Source organism: Lissotriton vulgaris, chromosome 10, assembly GCF_964263255.1.
Source record: "Lissotriton vulgaris chromosome 10, aLisVul1.2, whole genome shotgun sequence".
NCBI classification, from domain to species: Eukaryota; Metazoa; Chordata; class Amphibia; order Caudata; family Salamandridae; genus Lissotriton; species Lissotriton vulgaris.
In genome coordinates, this window is record NC_141698.1 from 715846625 (window position 1) to 715868388 (window position 21764).

Here is a 21764-nt window from a genome sequence, read left to right on the forward strand (position 1 = left end):
GCAAACCGCACAGGAGCTTGATGGTGCCTGCGAAGCAGGATGGTCACTCCCTGACCATAGGGGAGATTCTTCAGTCTTCTGATGGTTCAGGAGGGAGAAGGTCAAGAGTTTCTTCGTGGAAATTGTCAAGATTAATCTAGTTTGGAAAGGGACCAGCTCCTACCTTTATTCTCCTAAAGGGGGCTGCACTACGACTAGGTCCCTCCTCTGGGTGGGACCAGGAAGGGGGGTGGTTACACCCCCTTTCCTTTGTCCGGTCTTGCGCCAGCTCTGGGGCTGGAGTGCCCCAGGAACTGGTTTAGACCGGCGTATGCACAGGGACACCTTGTGTGCCCCAGGCATGTCTCATTCCTTTCAGCCCTGGCCTACCTAATACACAAAATCCTGTCTGGGGTGGTGCTAGCACCTCCCAAGGCAGGAAACCCTTTGTCTGAGCCTCCCTCGCTGGAAGGACTCCCAGCAGCAGGAGGTCAGACTTGTGTGTGTGGTGGCAGCAGCCATTTTGTGATGCTGAGGTTCGAGTTAACTTTAACCGGGGTTCACAGTTACATACATGTCGTGTCCCTCTAGAAGGGTGGAATGCTACCCCCGTCGCCAGAATTGGCGAGGGGGTATTATTCCAATTCGTATGACACCTTACTCGACATGTTTTGATAATGCTATACCAAAGATAGCATTTGACCGCGAGGTTCATAATGCACTTAAGAGTATATGGTATAGCGTTATCATGGAACAGCTATTAGGACTTGGTTCCGCAAGCTGCAAACGGGCTCAGCTCATGCCAGAGCACCATCTCAAATAATTCCAAGCACTCTGCCTTCAGGATTGACAAGGCCTGCCATAGGAGTGACTGATAGGAATATATGTGTCCATTTTAGGGTTAGATATAGAGATACTATACCTAGAGCAAAGGGTGATTACACCACCTTGCCCCAGCTGTCGTGCAGCCAGTTGTGTCGGCCAGCCAGGGGTGGCATAATACATGCTTCAGTCCCTGGTAGGCCCTGGGTACACCTATGCCCTGGATACCTAAGGTATACTGTACAGGGACTGATAAGGTAGCCCAGTACCAATTGGTAAATGCACCTAAGGTACATGGTTGTTAATTTAGAGAGAGAACAGCTAGGCTGTGGGTCTGATTAGCAGGCCCACAGCCAGGGAAAGTCGTAAACCAGTGAAGCAAAAAGCAAAAATCGGGGGTGACCATAGGATTGCAGACCCTACTCTCCTACAGTAGGGTTCCCCGCGGCTTGAGGATTGTGCTTGCTCCGAGCTATGAGAATCCTAATCCAAACATGCTCCGTGACGGTGGAATGTAATTTGGACTTGTCTAAAAGGTTAATAAAAATTCTGATTGAATATGCAGAAATTGACAGTCTGGATTTACAAACCCAAATTGATCAATTGAATGTTGTGATATAGACCATAGAAGGCGATGGTAGAAATAGCAAGTTAAGGGAAGATAGGACTATGCGGCTCAAAAAAGAGGAGGACATCCTAAATAAGCGCCAGACATACAAGTTCTAACGCGATAAAAATTATTATGATCAGGGCCAGATATTTATCTTCATGCGCAAATATGATGCAGCAAAATCTAGGTATAAGGTACATGATGATCAAAAAGGAGAAGGAGCAAGGGCTGGCCCGAGCAGTGGATCAATAATATCAGCAGCTTCAGTATCTGATCCAAGTACTTCAGTTGAGACTAAATCTGAGACAGAAGGTATCCCAAGAGGGTTTAATGCATTTAAACATACGCTGGTTGAAGAGGCGGGTTTTTTGTATGGAGGAGAGGCAGCAAACCTTACGTCCCAGAAACACGACTCAAAAACCCAACGTAACCGGAGGAGAAACATCAAACAAAAGGAAAGACTGAGATGCAGGCGCCAGGCCAAAGACAACCAAGCCAAACCACATGGGTTGGAGGCGCAAATAAACCAGCAAACCCAAATACAGAATGCCAACACTATTATCAATCTATCTGGAATAGTGTTAGATAGGGCAGACAAACAACTTCTGTCCTTGGGACTTTCCTTCTGCCCAGAGACAGATTTAAATTACCCACAGACGAGAGCGGACATTTACAGTTTTATTAGGAAGCTCAAAATACAAAAATTCCATCAGGCAAGAGCAAAAAGAGGTGCAAGGTTGACCGTTACTAACAATCAACAAGACAATCTGTCTGCGGTGGATATAAATGTATTGCGCGATATGCACAGTTTGGAGCAGGGTTGCAGCCTTGATGAGCAGATGTCAACTCAAAGAATGATGGAAAATGAATTCATTGTAATCAATGCCACACCAAATACAGGTTTTAAAGCAAAATCGAAATGTTATCCATTGATGCCTAAAGATTCTGTTGGCACTTTTCATGAAATAGTCACGTCAGAAGTTAAGAAGTTGAATTTCAAAATTGAAAAAGAAAGGGCAATCAGGAGAAATATACATCAATGGCAATATCATCAACTCATAAAGAAATTGAGGGACAATGACTCTATAATAGTCCGTGGCTCAGATAAGGGAGGCAACATATTCATATGGCCCCTTAAGATGTATCAGGAAGAAGCTTCACACCAGCTAATGGACAGGGACTGTTATAAAGTTAGCAATCGCCAAGCAACAAAGGAAGTACAAAATGCATTATTTACCAAACTGTTAGCTTGGTAAAGCATGGGTCTTTTGAATCAAGGTGAATTTAAATACCTTAAGAATGATTACCCTGTTTTACCTATAATGTATCTATTACCTAAGGTACACAAGAACATTACCTGCCCACCAGGGAGACCAATAATCTCAGCTAAACAGGGGTTATTGGAGAATATTTCGGTCTACATAGATTCCTTTTTACAGAAACATGCAGAACAACTTCCATCATATGTGCGAGACACAACAGATTTTTTAAAACAAATCCATGGTTTTAAATTGAATAATGGATTTTTACTGTTTGCATTAGATGTCTCCAATTTGTACACGTCAATTCGACATTAAGATGGTTTAAGAGCTCTGAGCTATTTTCTTGGTAATAGACCTATTGAGTTCTTTACACATAATAAGATGCTCCTGGACCTTACAAGATTCTGTCTAGAGAATAATTACTTCATGTTTGACAAAAGTATTTACCACCAAGTAAGAGGCGTAGCTATGGGGGCTAGTTTTTCCCCTAGCTACGCCTGCTTACATATGGGATGGTGGGAGTGTATGATTTTAACAGAATTTGCCGAATATTTGTCTAGGAATGTAATCGGGTGGATTAGATACATTGATGACCTGTTTATAGTTTGGCAAGGTGATAGGAGTGCAAATGAATTTGTGGCTAAATTTAATGTCAATGATTTGAATTTACAGTTTTCCAATGACATCAGTAATGTTTCTATTACTTTTTTAGATGTGGAGGTATTTGTAGCCAATAATCAACTTGAAACTAGGGTACATCGGAAAGTAACAGCTGGCAACTCCATACCCCACTCATCCAGTTTTCATCCAAAGCACACAATATGTAGTGTCCCATATGGGTAGATGTTGCGGATTCAGAGAATCTGCAGCCGTGATGAGGATTTGATGAGGGCTCGACAAGAATGTAAGAACAGATTCCGTGAGAGGGGATATGCTGAGCACCTCTTGGATGATGCAAAAAGTCGTACTAGAAGAATGTCCCGTACTGAATTGTTAACTAAAACCGCCAAGGGTACAATAAGCACTCCTAGAATACCCATACAAACTGAGGTGGATAAAAAGAATAACAGCCCAAGACTTATCTTAACCTACAATAAACAGAAAGACAGTTTGTACCTAATTTTTAAGAAAAACTGGCATTTGGTTTTAAGGGATTCAGTTCTGGGTGAAAGGTTGCCACGTGCGCCTACAATCACTTAGACGGGCACCCAGTACCACGGATCTGGTGGTAGATAATAACCCGGAGATAAAACCCAAAAGTAGTTGGCTAACTAATCGGAAAGGTTTTTTTAAGTGTCAGTCATGCAGAGCCTGCAAATATGGAATAAACAAAACAACATATTCCGCACCATTCAGAGACCAGCCCTATACTATCAATAAGTGTCTGTCTCCTATGTCAGAGTATGCAATATACGTGCTGGAGCGCTCGTGTGGCCTGCAGTATGTGGGAAGCACCAAACTGCTGGTCACCAACTCAGATGAATCCTCTCCTGTCGCAAGAAATTTTAAGGAAGTCCACTCAAATAATCTAGAACATCTGAAGTATTTTGTGATAGATATTGTCTCTTCTCCCAAGCGTGGAGGGGACAGGGATGCAATTCTCAGACGCTTAGAGACAAAATACATTTTGGAGTTGGATTGTAAAAATCCTAATGGATTGAATACAACAGAGGACTTACATACATGGCTCTAAGAATAATCTGTGTAGAATCAAACAACTACATTTAAACAAGCAAATCAGAATATTTAACTAGTTTCTCTCACTAATATTATTTTTATTTGGGTTTTTACATGCCAGATTTGAAAAATGTAAGAACCATTCAGGATTTAAACCTTTTTAGCATTTAAGCCTCCTTTACCCACTTTGTTGTTTCCATACTGTTTTTATATAAAACGATACTTGTTTTCCTGGCTTAACATTCTTCACTAATAGCAGGCATAATGGAAATTATTGTTTGGTCCCTACCAGTCGTTTGTCAGCAAGTTTATCAGTACACATCAGTTTATTTGCAAGTTTGCACAGACAAAAAAGCATTCTTTGCACATACCAAATGCGATATTTGCACTAGGTTTTAGAATTAGGTCGAAGTAGGGAAACTTTTTTTATCATCATAAATATATATCTATTTATTTATATACTCTATGTATACATTTATGTATTTTTTCTCTTATGTACTGATATATATTGCAAAATGGTGCATGACCCAGGACATAGGTGTGCCGATATGGGACAAAAACTTGACAGGAGTCAAGTTTGTGATCTGATAGGGACTATGATCAAAGACAGTGGATTTGCGGTGTCAATATTACAAATTGTTTTTGCCAGGGTGTTTCAGTAATGTCGGGATCTGTGGAGGAATATGAACATTATGTATTTGACAGTTGAGTTTAATTTAATTTTCCCCACAGAGAATGCAGCAGTATTTAACAGCAACAAAACGGTATTTAAACTGATATATCAAAGAATGTACAATGAAATAGAATTGTCTAAATTGGTGTGAATACTGCTGGAAAAACAGACAAAGTCTGTTTTCCATTGTTCTTAAGCACTGTCACTTTAAATACCAAAGGAAACACTAGTACGTGATATGATCAAGGCCTCTGGGGCTGAAACGCGTCCTGGCGGAATGCACTAATGAATAAAATATTGCACAAAGGAAAATCATTGTCCGTTCCGTTTCTGGCTCAGTGAATATGGAGTAGTGAAGATTCGGTGAGATATATATATATATATATATATATATATATATATATATATATATATATATATATATATATATCGGAACCAGTCCACCTGGGGGCAGGTAATCACTATTCAAATGAGGGACTTGCAAAGATGACGACATCTCTGCCATTAATCACAGCGCTGGTCCGTGAACAAGAAGCAGGAGCTTCGAAACGCGTAGGACCTGACACATTGAACTTTCGAAATGAATGCTGTTCAGTAAGGAAATAAAGGACCGTATTGCAAGAATGGGGTCCCTCTTTGTTCTTTGTGTGCATCTCCGAGGAAGTGGCAAACTTTTTTATAATATATATTGACACACATAGCTTAAATATACGTACTTTGCATTGTAAAAGCATGCGTGCTAAAGGTATATTTGTGGTAAAGGCTTGCATGATTGACTGTGTTAAAAGCGGTTTCCCTATTGAACTCAGTTGATTGGTACTTTTTTTGCCAAGTACTGACGAAAATTAAGTTTCGGCTCACTTTTACCCTAATTCTAAATAGGGCACCTTGGGCCAACAAGATTCCAAAAATGATACAGTGGGGGTGCCTGGGTACCAGTGATGATTAAGTAGGGTTCCCAGGAAGTCAAAAGGTTTAGAACTACCCGTCTATATCATATCAGACACTCTTAAAAGCGAGGTTTTAAACATTGCATAATTGCTAAACCAAGTGGAAAGAGAATTTGAAAACTCCCACTGTCCATAATGAGGAGAGGAGAGAGGCTTTATTTAAAATTATCTCAGTATCCCAGCCCTTATATGTACTGCAAAACGTCTCTCCTGCCATCCCTCACAATTTCTTTACAGGGTTACATCAACTTTGAGCAAGTGCGGGTTAGTCCCAAAGGGTCTTATTTTGAAATGGCATGAAAATCCTCTACAAATGTAGCCTTGGAATAGTGGGTAGGCCAGCAAAATTAATCCCCGATAAGTGTTTGTTATTTGATGACTGCAATATTCCGTCCATTAAATGTGTAAACATGCTTAAGAAACATGGCCCACTAGACCTAGTAGATAGCATGAAACTCTTAAAACCCTACCCCTGTCACTAAAATTCCCATTGAATGCTAGTATTGTGTTTTGAAGTGGATTTAATGCAAGGCTTATTGTCAAAACTCTCTCTCCTCTGGCATGGTTCGTGGCTATCCTTTTCCTAGGTAAAATATATGTAGAACAGTGGTTCTCAACCTTTTGACTTCTTGGGACCCCCAGTGAATCATTATTGGATTCTGGACATCTCCCACTGAGTTATTACTTGAAGCCAGGGACCCCAGCCTAAGCGTTGTCGATAATTTGAGCCCCGAAGCAATACACAAAAAATGCAGAAAAAAGCATTCATCAAACTACTACACAAATTATAACACATTTTATTTAATTCGCAAACACATATATTTTAAAACATATATATATTTTAGAAGGTGTGGGGCTTTTCTAAATTCAATTGAGGCCACTCATCATCCATACTATATTCTGTTTGATGTACCTGCACTGCTCCCACAAATCAATCTGAGGATACTAAGTACATTTTTAGCCTCCAATTTCAAATTCCTTCACATTTACAAAACGTTTTATATTTTTCAATTGTACATTTAGCTTCTTTATTTATATGCACTTTATTAATCTGTTAATATTATTTAATGTAAGTAGTTGCGGATCCCAAGTGGGTGGCTTTGTGGATTTCAAGGGTTCCCCGGACCACAAGTTGGGAACCACTGATCTAAAAGGATTACGTTTGTGGGACCTGATGGGGATCTCAAAGTTGGGGGATGTATGGAAGTCAGAATATTTCAAATCCTTTAAACAAATATCACATGAATTCCTTATTCGCAGATCTCAATTGTTTTGCAAATGATTCACACTGTAGTTAACCGCATGTGCGCTAGCGGGTTTTCCCACTGTGCGCTGAAATTTGAAAATCGCGGGGTACGTGACAAAGCCAGCTCGTCATGCGCGCAGCGCAGGTAACGCCCATGACGAGCTGGCTTTGTCACCAGCATCGAAGGGGTTAACTTAGGGCCAATTCTGGTGGGTAATTCCCTTGAATCCAAACTATTGAGCAGATTGAAAGAAATGGTATGTTCGAGGCATGTGGTCTCATCCTGACAGTTTAATGCACTTTAAATATTTTCAGAGAGAGTACAATACCTGAGAACGGCTTCAGAGAATGGTTAGAAACCTAATCGCAAATATTTAAATTGTCAGATGGGTACAGGATCTTAAGTTCATACAATATGGGCATTCCTCCCTATCAAGGGCTACCCCTCCCAAATCTGATATCTCATTGGTCACCCCTACAATCAATGGCATGGACTACTCGGCCAATGCAGAAGAGCGGGTTTACAAGGCTAGAGGGTTCCTCAAAAAGCATGACAAAATTGGAATACCTTTGTGGGCCTATTTTGTCAGTTATGTAACAACCTCTCCATCTTTATATACTGAGATGAAAGGTTGTAAAGTTTTGTTGGTAACAATACACCCATAGTTAGTTGTAGTTTAATACTATGGTAATGAAGCTATTCCTGTTTATGCTGCAGTCTATTTAATTTATTTATTTGAAAAGTTTTATAAAGCGCAAACATGACCCTTGCAGCGCTGGACACAGAGGCAGAAGCAAGCATGAACTCAGAACAGTTGAGGTCAACATTGTAAAACAACAAGAAGTAAACAATCAAAGACAGATACCGGGTAGAAGGCCCTACTAGTCCAGTTTCTCATGTAGTGCAATATATTTCCAGTAACATTCAGTAAAACAATTATAGAGTGGCTCGTCACAGCATAGTAGAGTAAATGACAAATCTGTAATCGGCCCAAGAAGTATTCTTCTATTCTAGTTCCGTAAGGGCCCTAGAGTAAAATAATAGTTTAACATCCAATAGAAAAACATAGCGAAAGATACTTTGGGATAAATGTCAAATCTGTCAACAGGGGGACTAGAGAGACTACATAATGATGCAGTTAATGTCCACTCAGGAAAAACTATTTGGCCTGTTTCTTGAAATAGGCAGTGGAGGGATTGGGTCTCATCTCCGTAGCAAGAGCGTTCCAAATTCTAGGTGCAAGGTCGGATAGAGCACGTTTGTACGTACTTTTCTTTTTGAATTTAGGAGGTTTCAGGAGTAGTGTTGATGTACTTAAGTTCTTACCGGAGCCAGAAAGAACAAGCTTTTTTGCCAGATAGGCCGGAGTGTTGTAATGCAGGGCTTTTTGTGTGAGGCAAGCTATTTGAAATGGATCCAAAGGGCTCGAAAAATCCCAAAAATGGTAATAGTCCTGCAGGACTAGTACCTTAAAAAATGCCCTTGACCTAACTGCAACCGACTTGACCTCCGTCTCTGAAAGCGGAGCAAATGTGACAAGATAACAAGATTTAAAGGCAACTTTATTGCTTGTTAACTTTGTGAGCAATAAAAATGTCTTTAATCTTGTCACATTTGCTCCGTTTTCACAGACAGGACAAACGTTTTTTTTTTTTATTACTCGCCAGAAAGGGCGAGTAGGACCTAAAAACAGCTCGACCTTGTTAAATGTAGCTCAACTATGCGAGCGGTCGAGTGGAATTTTTTAGCCCTGATCCTGGCTTCCATAGACAACCAGTTGAGCTGCAAAAGGTCAGGTGTGATGTAATCGTGTTTTTGGAGCCTGTGATGAGCCTGGCCGATGCATTGAGAATGGCTCTGAGTGGGGCCAAGCTCGCTTTAGGGAGGCCCTGCAAGGGTCACCAGGCCATATTCCAATTGTGATATCACCTGAGATTGTATTGCAGGCTGCAAGTCTTCTGGCGGAAGGAAAGGCTTGATTTTCTTAATTGTGTTAAGATTAAAGTTGGCACCCCTAATGGTGGTGCTGATGTGAGTTTGCATATTAAGGTATTTGTCCAAGGTAATGCCCAGTGATTTAGCGGAATCAATCGCGTGAGGGGTGCAGTCAAGGGTTGTGAGTTGTTTTAGCCTTTTGTGGGTCAGTGCAGAGTGGTTGTGTGGGGTAATCAGCAGGAATTCAGTTTTGAGGGTATTCAACAAAAGATGGTTTTGGGCTAACCATTGTTGAGTTTGCGAGAGAGCCTCATTTAATGTTTTAATGTCCTCCAGAGAGGAGATCTTCAGGTACAGTTGCGTGTCCGCTTACATGTGGGAATGAATTTGAGAATTCTTCAGAATAACGGTGAGAGGTTCCATGTAGAGGTTAAAGAGCATGGATGAGAGTGCGAATCCTTGCTGAATTCCAATCCTGGGTACTGAATGCGAGGGACTGGTTTAGTTTATTCCTTTGAGTGCGGTTATGTAAGAGAGAGGCAAAACACTTTAGGACAGGCACTGAGAGACCCATACTAAGTTGAAGGAGATTACTTTCCCAATTTTGAGATAAACAGGGATGCTCCCTTGCAGGAGAGATTCATGAATGATCCTCGACCAATGCGGTAGAATGGGCAAGTTGAGGTCTTTAAAAATTGTTTGCGGCAGAGGATCATTGAAGTGTTTGGCCAGTTTTAGAGTTGTCATAGCTTGTAGTAGTTCTGTGCAATCTGGCAGGATAAAGAAATTCCAAGAGGCATCATTTTTGGGAGAACAACCCAAAGGTAGGGAGAGTGCAGAGGGAACCCAGAGCTACCCTGATTGTGTGGTGTAGATTAGAGGTGGAACCCTGGGAGTGTTAGGTTGCATCTCCCGTTCAATTTTCTTAGTTTTTTCAGAGACGTGCACTGTGAAGTCCTCCCCGCAAGGACGCGGAGTCAAGGAAGCCAGGTTGGGGTTGGACGTGTGGTGTGCTTGCTGTTTGATGATTTCAAATAGCATCTTTGGATCTATTTTTAGCACCGTCCAGCTGCTCCCTGAAATGGTCCTTTTTAGCAATGCTGATTTTTTTGCTGTAGGCGCTTCTCATTTTCCTAAGCTGATAGAGGATAGTAGTGGAAGGCTCATTTCTCCAGAGTGCCTCTGGGCGGCTGAAGTGTATTCAAAGTGATGGAAGTAAGATCATTAGTGTTGATGTCTCATGTTGCGAGAGAATTGTTTAGCTTTAAGAGGTTGTCCCTTTCTGCGAGTGGTCTTTTCCAGAATGTGGAAGGCGATTTGACGATGATCCAACCAGTCACAAGGTAGGATGTCATCCAGTTGGATGATATTGTCTCTAGCAATGATGAGGTCAAGGGTTGCGCCTTTGTTGTGGGTAGGTCCCTTACAGAACTGAGAAGTTGAGATCGGAAAGACTTAAAGGAGTTGACTAAAAGATCATTGGTGTCATTCCAATGGAGGTTGAAGTCTCCGAGGAAGATATGGTATAGTTGACTTGAACAAGAGCGGATAACCTCCATGATTTGCTCTATGAAGAGCAAATTGTCATCCAGTGGATGCTACATTGTGTAAAGCACACAGACAACCTTGCCAATTCCACATTTCTACTTCTATAAGTTTGTATGAAACTTCAAAGCAATACAATGATTTAAGTAAAAACAATAAAAGATAAAGCCAGCACTTTGGCTGGCTTTGGCTTGACACCTTGGCCATCAAAGTGAATAGAGTATTTCCCCCTTGAAAGAGTATTTCCCCCTGAAAGCTGTACTCTGGGCTTCCAGGTTATTTTGTGCACTAGTGTACATTAACTATGCAGCTGCAAGATGAACCTCTGCTGTGTTACTGCTTTCCCTCTAGACAGAGACAAAGTTGTTATTTTTTTGTGATACTTTGCTACTTTTACTTGTGGAAAGACTGAGATCTTACCTGCTACAAGATCCATGAGATTGCCAGTTCCTACCTGGCCAGCAGATGTTGTGATCCTAAGAGCAGCCTCTCCTTGGGTTTTTGGGCTTCAGCTTCATCTGACTGAGCTGCTAAGCCAGCTGTGCCCCAAGATGCTGGTGCACGTATCACCCTTTTCCAGTTCCCAGGGGGCCCCAGCCGTTTTTCACTTTCATACCCATTTTGTATGGTCTAGTCCATTCTGCTTCGTATCAAAAAGTGTATCTGACTATTACAATTATTGCAATATCATTGCTTTAATTTAAGGTGAATATGGCCTGGTATCGCTAGATAACCAGGACTCTAGTGCGCACAACGAATTATGAATTTTGCAATTGAAACCATTTTTTCAAAACGTATTTTATCGCTAGATTGTCATGAATTTAGTAAGTAACATTCATTTTTATCAATTTAAACAGTGCATAAACAATAGAAAATCATTGCGAATAAATCATATGCATTTCTCAAAACAATTAGTATACAACACAGTTATATGTACAACCCAATGCATTTCGGGGTTTATACCCCTTCGTCAGGGGTCTAAAAGAGAAGGAAAAAGAAGAAAGGAAACTTGATTACTCTAGATGCTTTAGGAGATATATGTTCCGTGGTCTAAAATATTATGTGAAGGTCTTACCGAAATTACTGATTGTTCCGTTGTTGTGTGTGCTGTAAAGGTATGATAAATCTGAGAAATCGATGAAAAAAAGAGGGGGGAAGAATCAATGACATGATTCATATGTATAAAAAGCTTTGAAGTTTGAAAAGGTAATCAAGTGAATTACCTGTATCCTAAGGTCAAAAAGAACCTGTCTGGAAATAATGAAGAAAATACGTATCAAGTTATATCTTTATAGTACCTATTCATGTTATATCATGTGGACTAAAACACGGAGCTCACCTGCAGGTCTTTGCATGTGTAGCCGCTGAAATATGGAATCTATTGGAATAAATGAATGGATATTGCTTAAAGCCGATTGCGAACGATCTAATTTGTTGAAATGTTACCAAAGTCTAATAGGACAAAAGTTTACCTGTATTCCATATTTCAGCGGCTACACATGCAAAGACCTGCAGGTGAGCTCCGTGTTTTAGTCCACATGATATAACATGAATAGGTACTATAAAGATATAACTTGATACGTATTTTTTTCATTATTTCCAGACAGGTTCTTTTTGACCTTAGGATACAGGTAATTTGCTTGATTACCTTTTCAAACTTCAAAGCTTTTTATACATATGAATCATGTCATTGATTCTTCCCCCCTCTTTTTTTCACCGATTTCTCAGATTTATCATACCTTTACAGCACACACAACAACAGAACAATCAGTAATTTCGGTAAGACATTCACATAATATTTTAGACCACGGAACATACATCTCCTAAAGCATCTAGAGTAATCAAGTTTCCTTTCTTCTTTTTCCTTCTCTTTTAGACCCCTGACGAAGGGGTATAAACCCCGAAATGCATTGGGTTGTACATATAACTGTTGTATACTAATTGTTTTGAGAAATGCATATGATTTATTCGCAATGATTTTCTATTGTTTATGCACTGTTTAAATTGATAAAAATGAATTTTACTTACTAAATTCATGACAATCTAACAATAAAATACGTTTTGAAAAAATTGTTTCAATTGCAAAATTCATAATTCGTTGTGCGCACTAGAGTCCTGGTTATCTAGCGATACCAGGCCATATTCATACATATATAAGAGTTCAGCAGGCACTAATCTAGCGCTGCACACATATCGAACAAACGATTAAGTCTTGAAAAACTGAGTGCAATACCCCCAACTATTCATTTATTAATTTAAGGTGAGCCTAACCGAAAAGTCCTGTTCCTAGCAGGAATTGGTGAATCCTCTCTATTCAGCAGGTCTACTTGGATACATTCCCCTGTGGGTTCCATCACTGCCAGGAACGTTTGGCTATGAATGGTAATTTCCAAGATATCTGCCTCTGAAGGTAGTCACCATCTGAGACTTTGTATTGGGTATGCTGACCAAGTACAACGTGCACCATTGAAAGACCAAATAAAAACAGTTTTGTTCCCTAATGCTTTTGCTCAGTGTTAATCTGAGCCCTTTCTGGTCACACAGGTGACCTGGCCCTAGACATGATTGACTTCCACAACAGAATTCAGAAGCAACCATGACCTATATAAATTGAGTTCAGTAGATGAGACCCTTGTTTTTTTGAGTGGTGGTTCCATCTTGTTGTCCAGATCCGGAATACTGCAAAGCACACCGTCTGATAAACTGCAGCCTTTATCTCTCCCACCAAACAGTACCCCTTGCTAGTGAAAATCTGGACCTAGATGTATCCCCTTAGAATAATATTGGCCATATGGCCACAGAAAGGTTTAGTGCATTCTAGTTCTATGGACCTGTTCAATAAAGTATTTGAGGTTGTATTTTGGGCCCCTGGACAGTTCTTATAGGTTTACGCATGCATCATATTTGAAGGGTTTTTTATTTTTTATCTACCCGTAAATAAGCATTATTGTTATCTGAGGTTATAGAGCTGGTTGGATATTGATCAATGTTATTTACTGTGCTTCTAATTTTGAACTCCTACAACCTAAAGTAAACTAGTAAATTACCCATTCACCACTAACTTCCTCATACCCCAACAGTTGAAAGCCACTTTAATAAATACAACTGTAGGAGCACTGCTCACCTACAGTTTTTAAGTTATGGATCTTGGCAATGATTATACTTGTCTACCACTCTTGATAGTATTATATTCTCATCCTTTCATTGAGCAAGGCCTTAAATTATTCCCCATCCAGGGTCAAAGACGTAGTCCTGTCCCAGAATAAAAGGCTGGTGGTAAACCTAATAAGGAATGATATTTGAGATTATACAAGACAATTGCAGTCTTCTCATGCACCCTGTTCTTATTTCTCTTAAAGACATGAATGAACACAGCTCTCGAAGTCACAGCATATTTCTTATAAACGTAAAACAAGAAAACACGCAAACTGAACAGAAGTTGAGTGGGAAACTTTACTTGGTGGATTTAGCAGGCAGTGAAAAGGTAAGATATTCTTAGTCTTGTATTATTATTTATACTTTCGCATACTCAGAAGCTAGTTATGCAGCTGACTGTAAATGTGTTCTTGAAGATTTCTTTTAAAGTGTGTGCATTGTGCTTATTCATGTGTTGGTTTGTGTGATTTTTCTAGAAAAAAAGCATCCCTCCGTACAGATTATTTTAATTGTTTTTTTTGTTTTGGATGTAGGTCAGTAAAACTGGAGCTGAAGGTGCTGTGTTGGATGAAGCAAAGAACATCAACAAGTCCTTATCTTCTCTTGGAAATGTTATTTCTGCTTTGGCAGAGGGAAGCGTAAGTACTTAAAAAAAAAATATTGTTCTTTATTGAGAAAATTCAAAACGTTCATACGTGGATTTCAAGTCTTGGAAGGGAATAGGACCATCTGCATCAAAGTAGTGTCAGATGGACCTACAGACAGCCTGTTGCCAACCACGAAGGCTGTGGGGTGAAGACCCAGGGCAAAATCTAGATTACTCATGATATTGAGTGGTGATGGGAAACTTGTTAGGCCTCATCAGGTGGCTAGGCTATCCCAAACTGCAAGAGAAGCCCTGGTGATTGGTGAAGTGTAGAGTGTCTCTGTGTTTACGTTGTAGCCAGGGTATCTTCCATGGATGCTCCCACTCCACAGCTCGGTCCATAAAGCACTGTTTCTCAGGCTCTGGGTGGTTTCGTTCCACCAAGAAGCGGAGCTGTGCTGCCTGGTAAAAGTATAGAAGGTAAGAGCCCCCAGACCCCCCTCTCCTGTAGGGCAGTTATCAAATCACAGCAAATACATCAATCAATCAAACCGCATTTGTAAAGCGCAGCACTGCCACCCCTAGGGGTATCTGGACGTTTGTTTTCCAATACACAGGGGTTTGGCTCCGCCTGCTTGGATTTGAGCAGTCTTGCAGGTGGCGTCACTCGAAGGACTTGAAACAAAAATGGGGCACCTGAAAGAATTGTCAATTTGAGATCATCTATATGTCCGAGACATGAGAAGTGATAGTGCCTTCAATGGGCTAGGCCTATCTTGATCTAGTGGAGCAGGGTGTTATAGTAGACAGTCTGTGTCCTGGAGCGTGGAAACAATCTGGAACCCTAGATAAGAGACCAAGAACATTGCCCACACCAGAAGGTAACCTGCGGCCAGCTGTTCCTGCAGGAGAGGTAGTACTGAAAGGTTGAAGACCTGAAATTTCTGTAGGTTAATGCAAAAGCACACCATTTTTCCAAACCGGTCAAGTTAATCTAGAAAGGCCAGGATGGAATGCAGTGGGGAAATAGGAGAGGGTATAGTGGGCATCCCTGACGTGTCCATCTGCGGATGGGAAGGAGATCAATAATTGCCAGTTGACCCTGATTGCAACTAAACCTGTATGCAGAACCGAATACAGAGGCCGAAGTGGGCTAGAGTAGCTTCTAAGTATGGCCAGTGAACTATTATCAAATGCTTTCGTAGCACATACTGCTATGAGCATCACCTCCCGGCGAGAGCGTTTGGCCTTGTCAACCAGGTGCAAAATTCTCATAGTATTTTCTCCGCACTGTTGCTTGGGGTCCATCGTGGCCAGCATGAGGGGGTTGAAGCATGTCACCAGGATACCCGTGAAGAGCTTGGCATCTACATTAATGAGCGATACGGGGCGTTAGGCGCTGCAGCAGTGCGTGCCCTCCCCTGGTTTGTGAATGACTGTGATCGAGGCTTCCAGCATAATTTGGGGAAGTGTCCCAGTATCTCTGAAGACATTAAAGATTCTGGTCAGAATCTGCTCAAGGACGTGGCAAACCGCTTTATAAAACAGTGCTGAAAAACCATCAGGTGCAGCAGGGGATTTTAATGGCGAGAGAAGGCAGAAATGACCTCGATGTGGAAGGAGGGTGGGGGATGCTACCAATGCATAGTTTTAGATATAATCTTTGTCATTTTTGACAACAAGTCTGTGAATCACTTGCTAAGATTATGTTGCAATTATATCGAGCATCAATATGGATTGTAACATGCATTGTTTCTTCGAAAATCTCCACTCTGTTGACAAAGTCCCCATATAACGTAATTTGTGTGGCTGCAGTTCAAGAAGCAGTACTCGTTTTTTATTTGCCCAGAACTGCTGTTTCTCCACAGCAAAGTCCTATACAAGGACCGTTACAGGAGCATTGGATATTTAATATTCACTAGATGCTATAAATCTTTACTTAAAAAGCACAAATATATCAAAATAAATGTGGAAATAAACTACCAGTCTTTTTTCCCTGCACTTTATTTCCTTTGTTGAAAGACCCAGAGCAACTCTTATAGATTAAAACTTCCAGCTTAAAACTAAGTTCAATTGCACTTGCTGTAAATGTCAAGTGCTACTTAAACTTTTCTGGGTCCCTAATTTATAGTGGTAAGTTGACCAACAAAGCAAATACACTGAGAAAGGAGACTGTTCTTTTCAATCTGGACGTTTTTCATTTTTGAAAGTAACAGTTATTGCTTTTTGTGCTTACAAAATAGATTAGGTTATGGAATTTGTTTGTGGGAATTTAAAGAGCGACTTCCTGGAGATTATTTTATTTTACAGTTTTGGTAAATTTTTCATGCTATAAAAAGGTACATTAGAGTTTAGGACTCCAAGATTGTAATTCATATTACGTTAGTTATTTTTGTGGTGCTAGTAATGTAGTTCATTCTCCGAAATGCCTTTATACCATTCAAGCGTTTCCATCGCAGACTACAGTGTGAAATGCCCCTTGGTTATGTGTCAGATCTGGTAAGTGTTGTGTACCTGTACCTAAATGTATTAACAAAATGCCACATGTGAAACATATAAGCATAAGATTTTATTTTTTGCAGACTTATATTCCATACCGTGACAGTAAAATGACGAGGATTCTTCAGGATTCGTTAGGGGGCAATTGTAGAACCACTATTGTTATTTGTTGCTCACCATCATCATACAACGAGTCTGAAACAAAGTCGACTCTGTTGTTTGGACAAAGGTTAGTAGTGACTTTTTCTTCGGGTAGTTGGATTTCGTGGAGGTATTGGTTGAACCTACCATTGTATTTGTAATATTTATTCATGTTTCAGTATTTGATAACGTGCAGCAAAGTATTGTTTTCGGCAAGATACATGCTTCACAGTTTTTCTGCAGAGGAAAAAATTGCTAATTTTTGTATGATACCAGATTTTGATACTGCATTCTTTTTTGATGAGAGAGTTCATTTCTTGCAAAGACTTTTTTAAAAGACTTATCTGGTTTAACATAGGGAAGCTAGCCATTCTTGTATTTTTGTACCGCTAGCTGAATGTTGGCCTGGTGCAGCATATTCAGTGGTTTATTTAGTGGCTAGATTGAAGTACAAAATGAATCATCCAATTTATTTATAATGTGCTTAAAGATCAAGTTAGGTAAAATTCAGCTTTGAAGATGCACTTCTTGCTATTCTTTAATTGCTTATTTATTTAAAACTTCCAGTTTGCAAATATTTTAATTATTAAATATTGTTAAATCATCATGATTCTACGTACGAGTGCTAACGAATTTGAATCCTAATGATGCTGCCTTCCTCATCAGAATCAGGCTTTACAGTATTCCCTGTGCAAGCCTTTGGGGAAATATTACAACTGAGTTTTAACCCATAAAATTCAGTTGCATTGACCATTTGCTATTTTTACTAAAGAAAACATTGTTTTAATGAAAACCTTTAAGCTGGAGTTTCTTCGCTAGTATTTTGTTTATCGCTCTTTTGTCAGTTAATGAGGTTGAAGACGACCATGCAGTGTTAGGCATCTACTGAATTTTGACAAGATTATATTTTGATGGCATGATTTGTTGGACCGCCTTAGCATGATTTAAAATTACTATCCCTTTTCTCTGTCTTTTCAAGTAATAGGAAAGACTGCTGAGATTCCATCCTTGGAGGAATTTCAGGGCACTGGTTGCTTGAGAGTTCTTGAGACGCTCATGCCAAATAACCATCAAAGCTAACTTTCCAGTACCCTCAAATCTGTCATCTTTGAATGATTCTTAAAACATTTTTGCATTGGGTCTTTGTGCTGACAATAAACGAGTAACAAATCATTTTTGTATAAGCAGTGCCCGACCAATGCTGTAAACTTAAGGATAGTTTGAATGGCAAACAATAAAGCAACAAGCATTTGCAGCAGACCAGGCAGATCAGAATACTTGGTAGCATAGTAAGGGCAGGGGTAAAAGGGCAGTAGAATTCCTCTGAAAATTGTCCAAGTAACACAAAAATGATTTGTGTAAAAGTAGGACATATTTTGAAGAACGGTTCCCGGCATAATAAACACTTGTAGATACTCCCTAGCTTGTGTTCTACCAGGTATATGCCTGGCTAAGTCCCCACATTTTTTTTTTTGTAAATTTCTTTTTATTGTTGCATCATACGGATCATCAAGAAAAGCAGTGTGGCATTCCGGGGGGAGCGTCAACATTCCGCAACCCCCGGTTATACGCAACTTTTGAACACAGTAGCATACGATAGGTATCATGACAAGATCATTTCGTGTTCCATCTTTTCACCCCAAACCCTTCCCTCCCAACTTCCACAAAGAACATCCCCGGGCAACTGAGAGACCTCAATCCGAGGTCCCCCTTCCCGCCCTCCACCTCCCCCCCCCCCCCCCCCCCCCCCCCCAAGCAGCTCGTCCCCCATACCTCACCCCCCCCCCCCCCGGATCTCAGTGTCTTCCACACCCCACATGGCAGAAGCCGCAAACATTAGTTCGACTCATCCTCCAGGTCCTCCAGGTTCAACAGGTGTAAATCGTTCGTACATGAGACCACCTCCGTGGGCAATAACGTAACCCTCACTCCCCCCCCCCCCCCTCCACAGTTCACCCCCCTACTCGAGTCCGTGATAGTGCCGCCACTTGGCCCATATTTTTCGAAATTTCCTCGGGCACCCCCTCGCTTTATACGTAACCCTCTCAGCTGCCGGCTAAGTCCCCACACTTAATCCTTGTTTGGAGCATGTCTAGGTCCATATATTGAATCCCACATCCTTCTTACCCTCTGATGGTTTTGCCAATGCGCAGTAGTCTAAAAATAGCCCTTTCCCAAAAAGCAACATCTGGTGACTGAAGAAGCAGATTCTACTCCAGACTGATTGCTCAGTAGCTCTTACACCCTGTTATGTTATGTTATATCCATTTATAACGCGTTCGGATACTCGTGAGTGTCGCAGCGCAATGCCAGAGGGGAACAGGAAGGAGCTAACATGCAAATAATGAGTCTTTAATTTCCTTTTGAACACAGCTTGGTCCTGAATAGACTGCAAGTCAATGGGGAGGGCATTCCAGGCCACACTTGTTTTCACCACAAAAGACCTGCCCCCTAACCTCTGAAGCTTAAAGCGCAGGACCCGAGCGAAGAGACATGGATCGAAGGGCTCGCGAAGGAACATTAAAGGAGAAGCGACTCTGAAGATAAAGAGGGCCATAATCGTGGAGAGCACAATGAGCCAAAAAGAGATTTAAACTTGACCCTGTCCGTCACATGCAACCAGTGGAGAGAGCGCAGTTGAGAAACCACACTATTCCGTGCCGAAATACCCAGTAACAATCTGGCTGCCGTATTCTGAACCACCTGTAGCTTTTTAAGCAGGTAGCTAGTGGCACCAGCATAGAGGGCATTGGGATAATCTAAGCGAGACCGGATCGGGGCACACGCGACAGTTTCTCTTCCTGCCAGCGGGAGGAGTGAAAAAAGTTCCTGAGAGTTTTAAGAAGGCCAAAGCAGCAGCTGGCCAGTTTCTTAATGTGTGTAGAGAAGGAGAGACTCTCATCGAACCACACTCCCAGATTTTTTGCGGGCTGTCCCGAAGAAAGGGGCAGGAGAAAATAAGGCAGCCACAGCTGCTCTCGGAAATCAGCGGGGAGCTTACCAAAGAGCAGACTCTCAGATTTCTGTTCATTGCACTTAAGCTGTGCGTCTGCCAACCATTAAAAAAAGGAAACTAGGCACTGTTGCGCCGCTGAGACGGATTCTGAAGTTTTTCCCAGTTAAACAGCTGGGTGTCATACTGTCCTAGGCTTTGCACAAAAAACTTCCTGCTGCAAGCTTTTCCATTTGTACAACAAAGGATTCCATTGAGAACCGGTTTAGAGTCTGGAAGAAAAGGCCAGAATGTATTTCATTTAGCCGTCCCCCTATGGCTTAGTTACGTTCCATTAAGCCAACCTATATCTTTTAGGACATCTAAACATAGATATTTAACATAGTGCTTCCATGTGTCTGTGACTTTTTATACACAACTTTATTTACACATACTGCCGCAGCACTCCTTTGCCTTTTGTGACATCTTGGAGTCCACCTTCAGTCATGCAGGAACAAAAATCTGTCTTGTAGGATAATTTTTTTATTTGGAATGTTTGTAAGGTTTATTATTCACTCTAAAGTAGCATCTCCTTGCTTTTGGGGTATGGTGTAGAGAATTTTGGTGGAAGGAACAACCCCCAGATTTCTTGTATTCAATAGGTTGATTAGACAAAAGACACAGGTTGTCAGACCTGAATGTACTGATTAGTAAAAAAAGGATAGTCCGACTTGCAAAGTGGTTGACAAAACAACCTTTGAGTGCTTTGTTTACAATGCTAAAAGTTAAAAAAAGGTGAACTCTATTTTACAAGGATCCATTGAAAGACTTTCGGTGTGACATGATTGAGTCATTTCAGACCAAACAACAAGTAGTTTGCATAGCTTTGCAATCTGGAAATTTGATAGCTAGATCCTGGAGAGGCTGGTTTAATAGACTGTCACAGTTCTACAAGTGGGATACGACCACAGTGAGGAAAATAATGTTCTGAGAGCAGAGGAACTCCGTTTAGCAACATAAATGGTAGAATGCATTCATCTCGGGGATTGATCCCAGATTATTCAAGATCACTCTCAGATGCATGCTTTATCCATAGTAGCTAGATAATGGCCCAAATCAACAAGCCACGGTTAAGGAAAAGGACGAGTATTGAGGAGATCTTCACACAGGATTTCAGTTTTTCACCTTTCAACATAGTTTTCTGCATTCAGCAGTGAATCTGTGAAAGGAAGAAAGCTATTTAAGACATCTGGTAGACTTATTCTCCGGCTTTATATGAGCTGTGTGTCATTTGCATACAGATGATAGGCAGTCTTTTGTGAATATAAGCTGTCAGTAAGTTTCTGCATGCTTACCCTACACATAGCTAACTCATTTCCTATTTTCTGCCTCATAGTAAAGATGGTATCTGCTACATTACCTTTTCGTTCTTGAAGAATCATAACATGTGAATTTAAATCTACTTTTTCTTTCTTTTGTTTTTAAATACAAACAGTCGCACAGTTTACTTTGTCATGGTGCTTGTAGTCTGTATTTTTGGATGTTAAAAATGATTTGCTACTGTACTTTTTAAAGACCTTTTCCCCCTTACTGTGTGCATGAACATACTGTTTATGACCACATCAGATGGACCGTTCTTAATAACTGACACGTGTGGTACTTAAATGACTTGCTTAGTTGTATTAATTTGCTTTCTGCTTTTTAAGTGCTGATCTTGCATAGAGGTCTCTTAAGGCACCTAATTCTGAAG

The 21764-nt window shown here is 40.8% G+C and overlaps 1 protein-coding gene across 1 annotated transcript in view; it reads left to right on the forward strand.

Moving 5' to 3' along the window:
* The window catches only part of KIF5B (kinesin family member 5B), an 862770-nt gene that overhangs the window by 314579 nt on the left and 526427 nt on the right, over positions 1 to 21764 (forward strand). The window contains exons 8-10 of the mRNA XM_086941550.1: positions 14060 to 14184; positions 14390 to 14494; positions 17025 to 17170. Of these exons, the coding sequence (XP_086797676.1) occupies positions 14060 to 14184; positions 14390 to 14494; positions 17025 to 17170 (376 nt within the window). The remainder of the gene's footprint in view (positions 1 to 14059; positions 14185 to 14389; positions 14495 to 17024; positions 17171 to 21764) is intronic.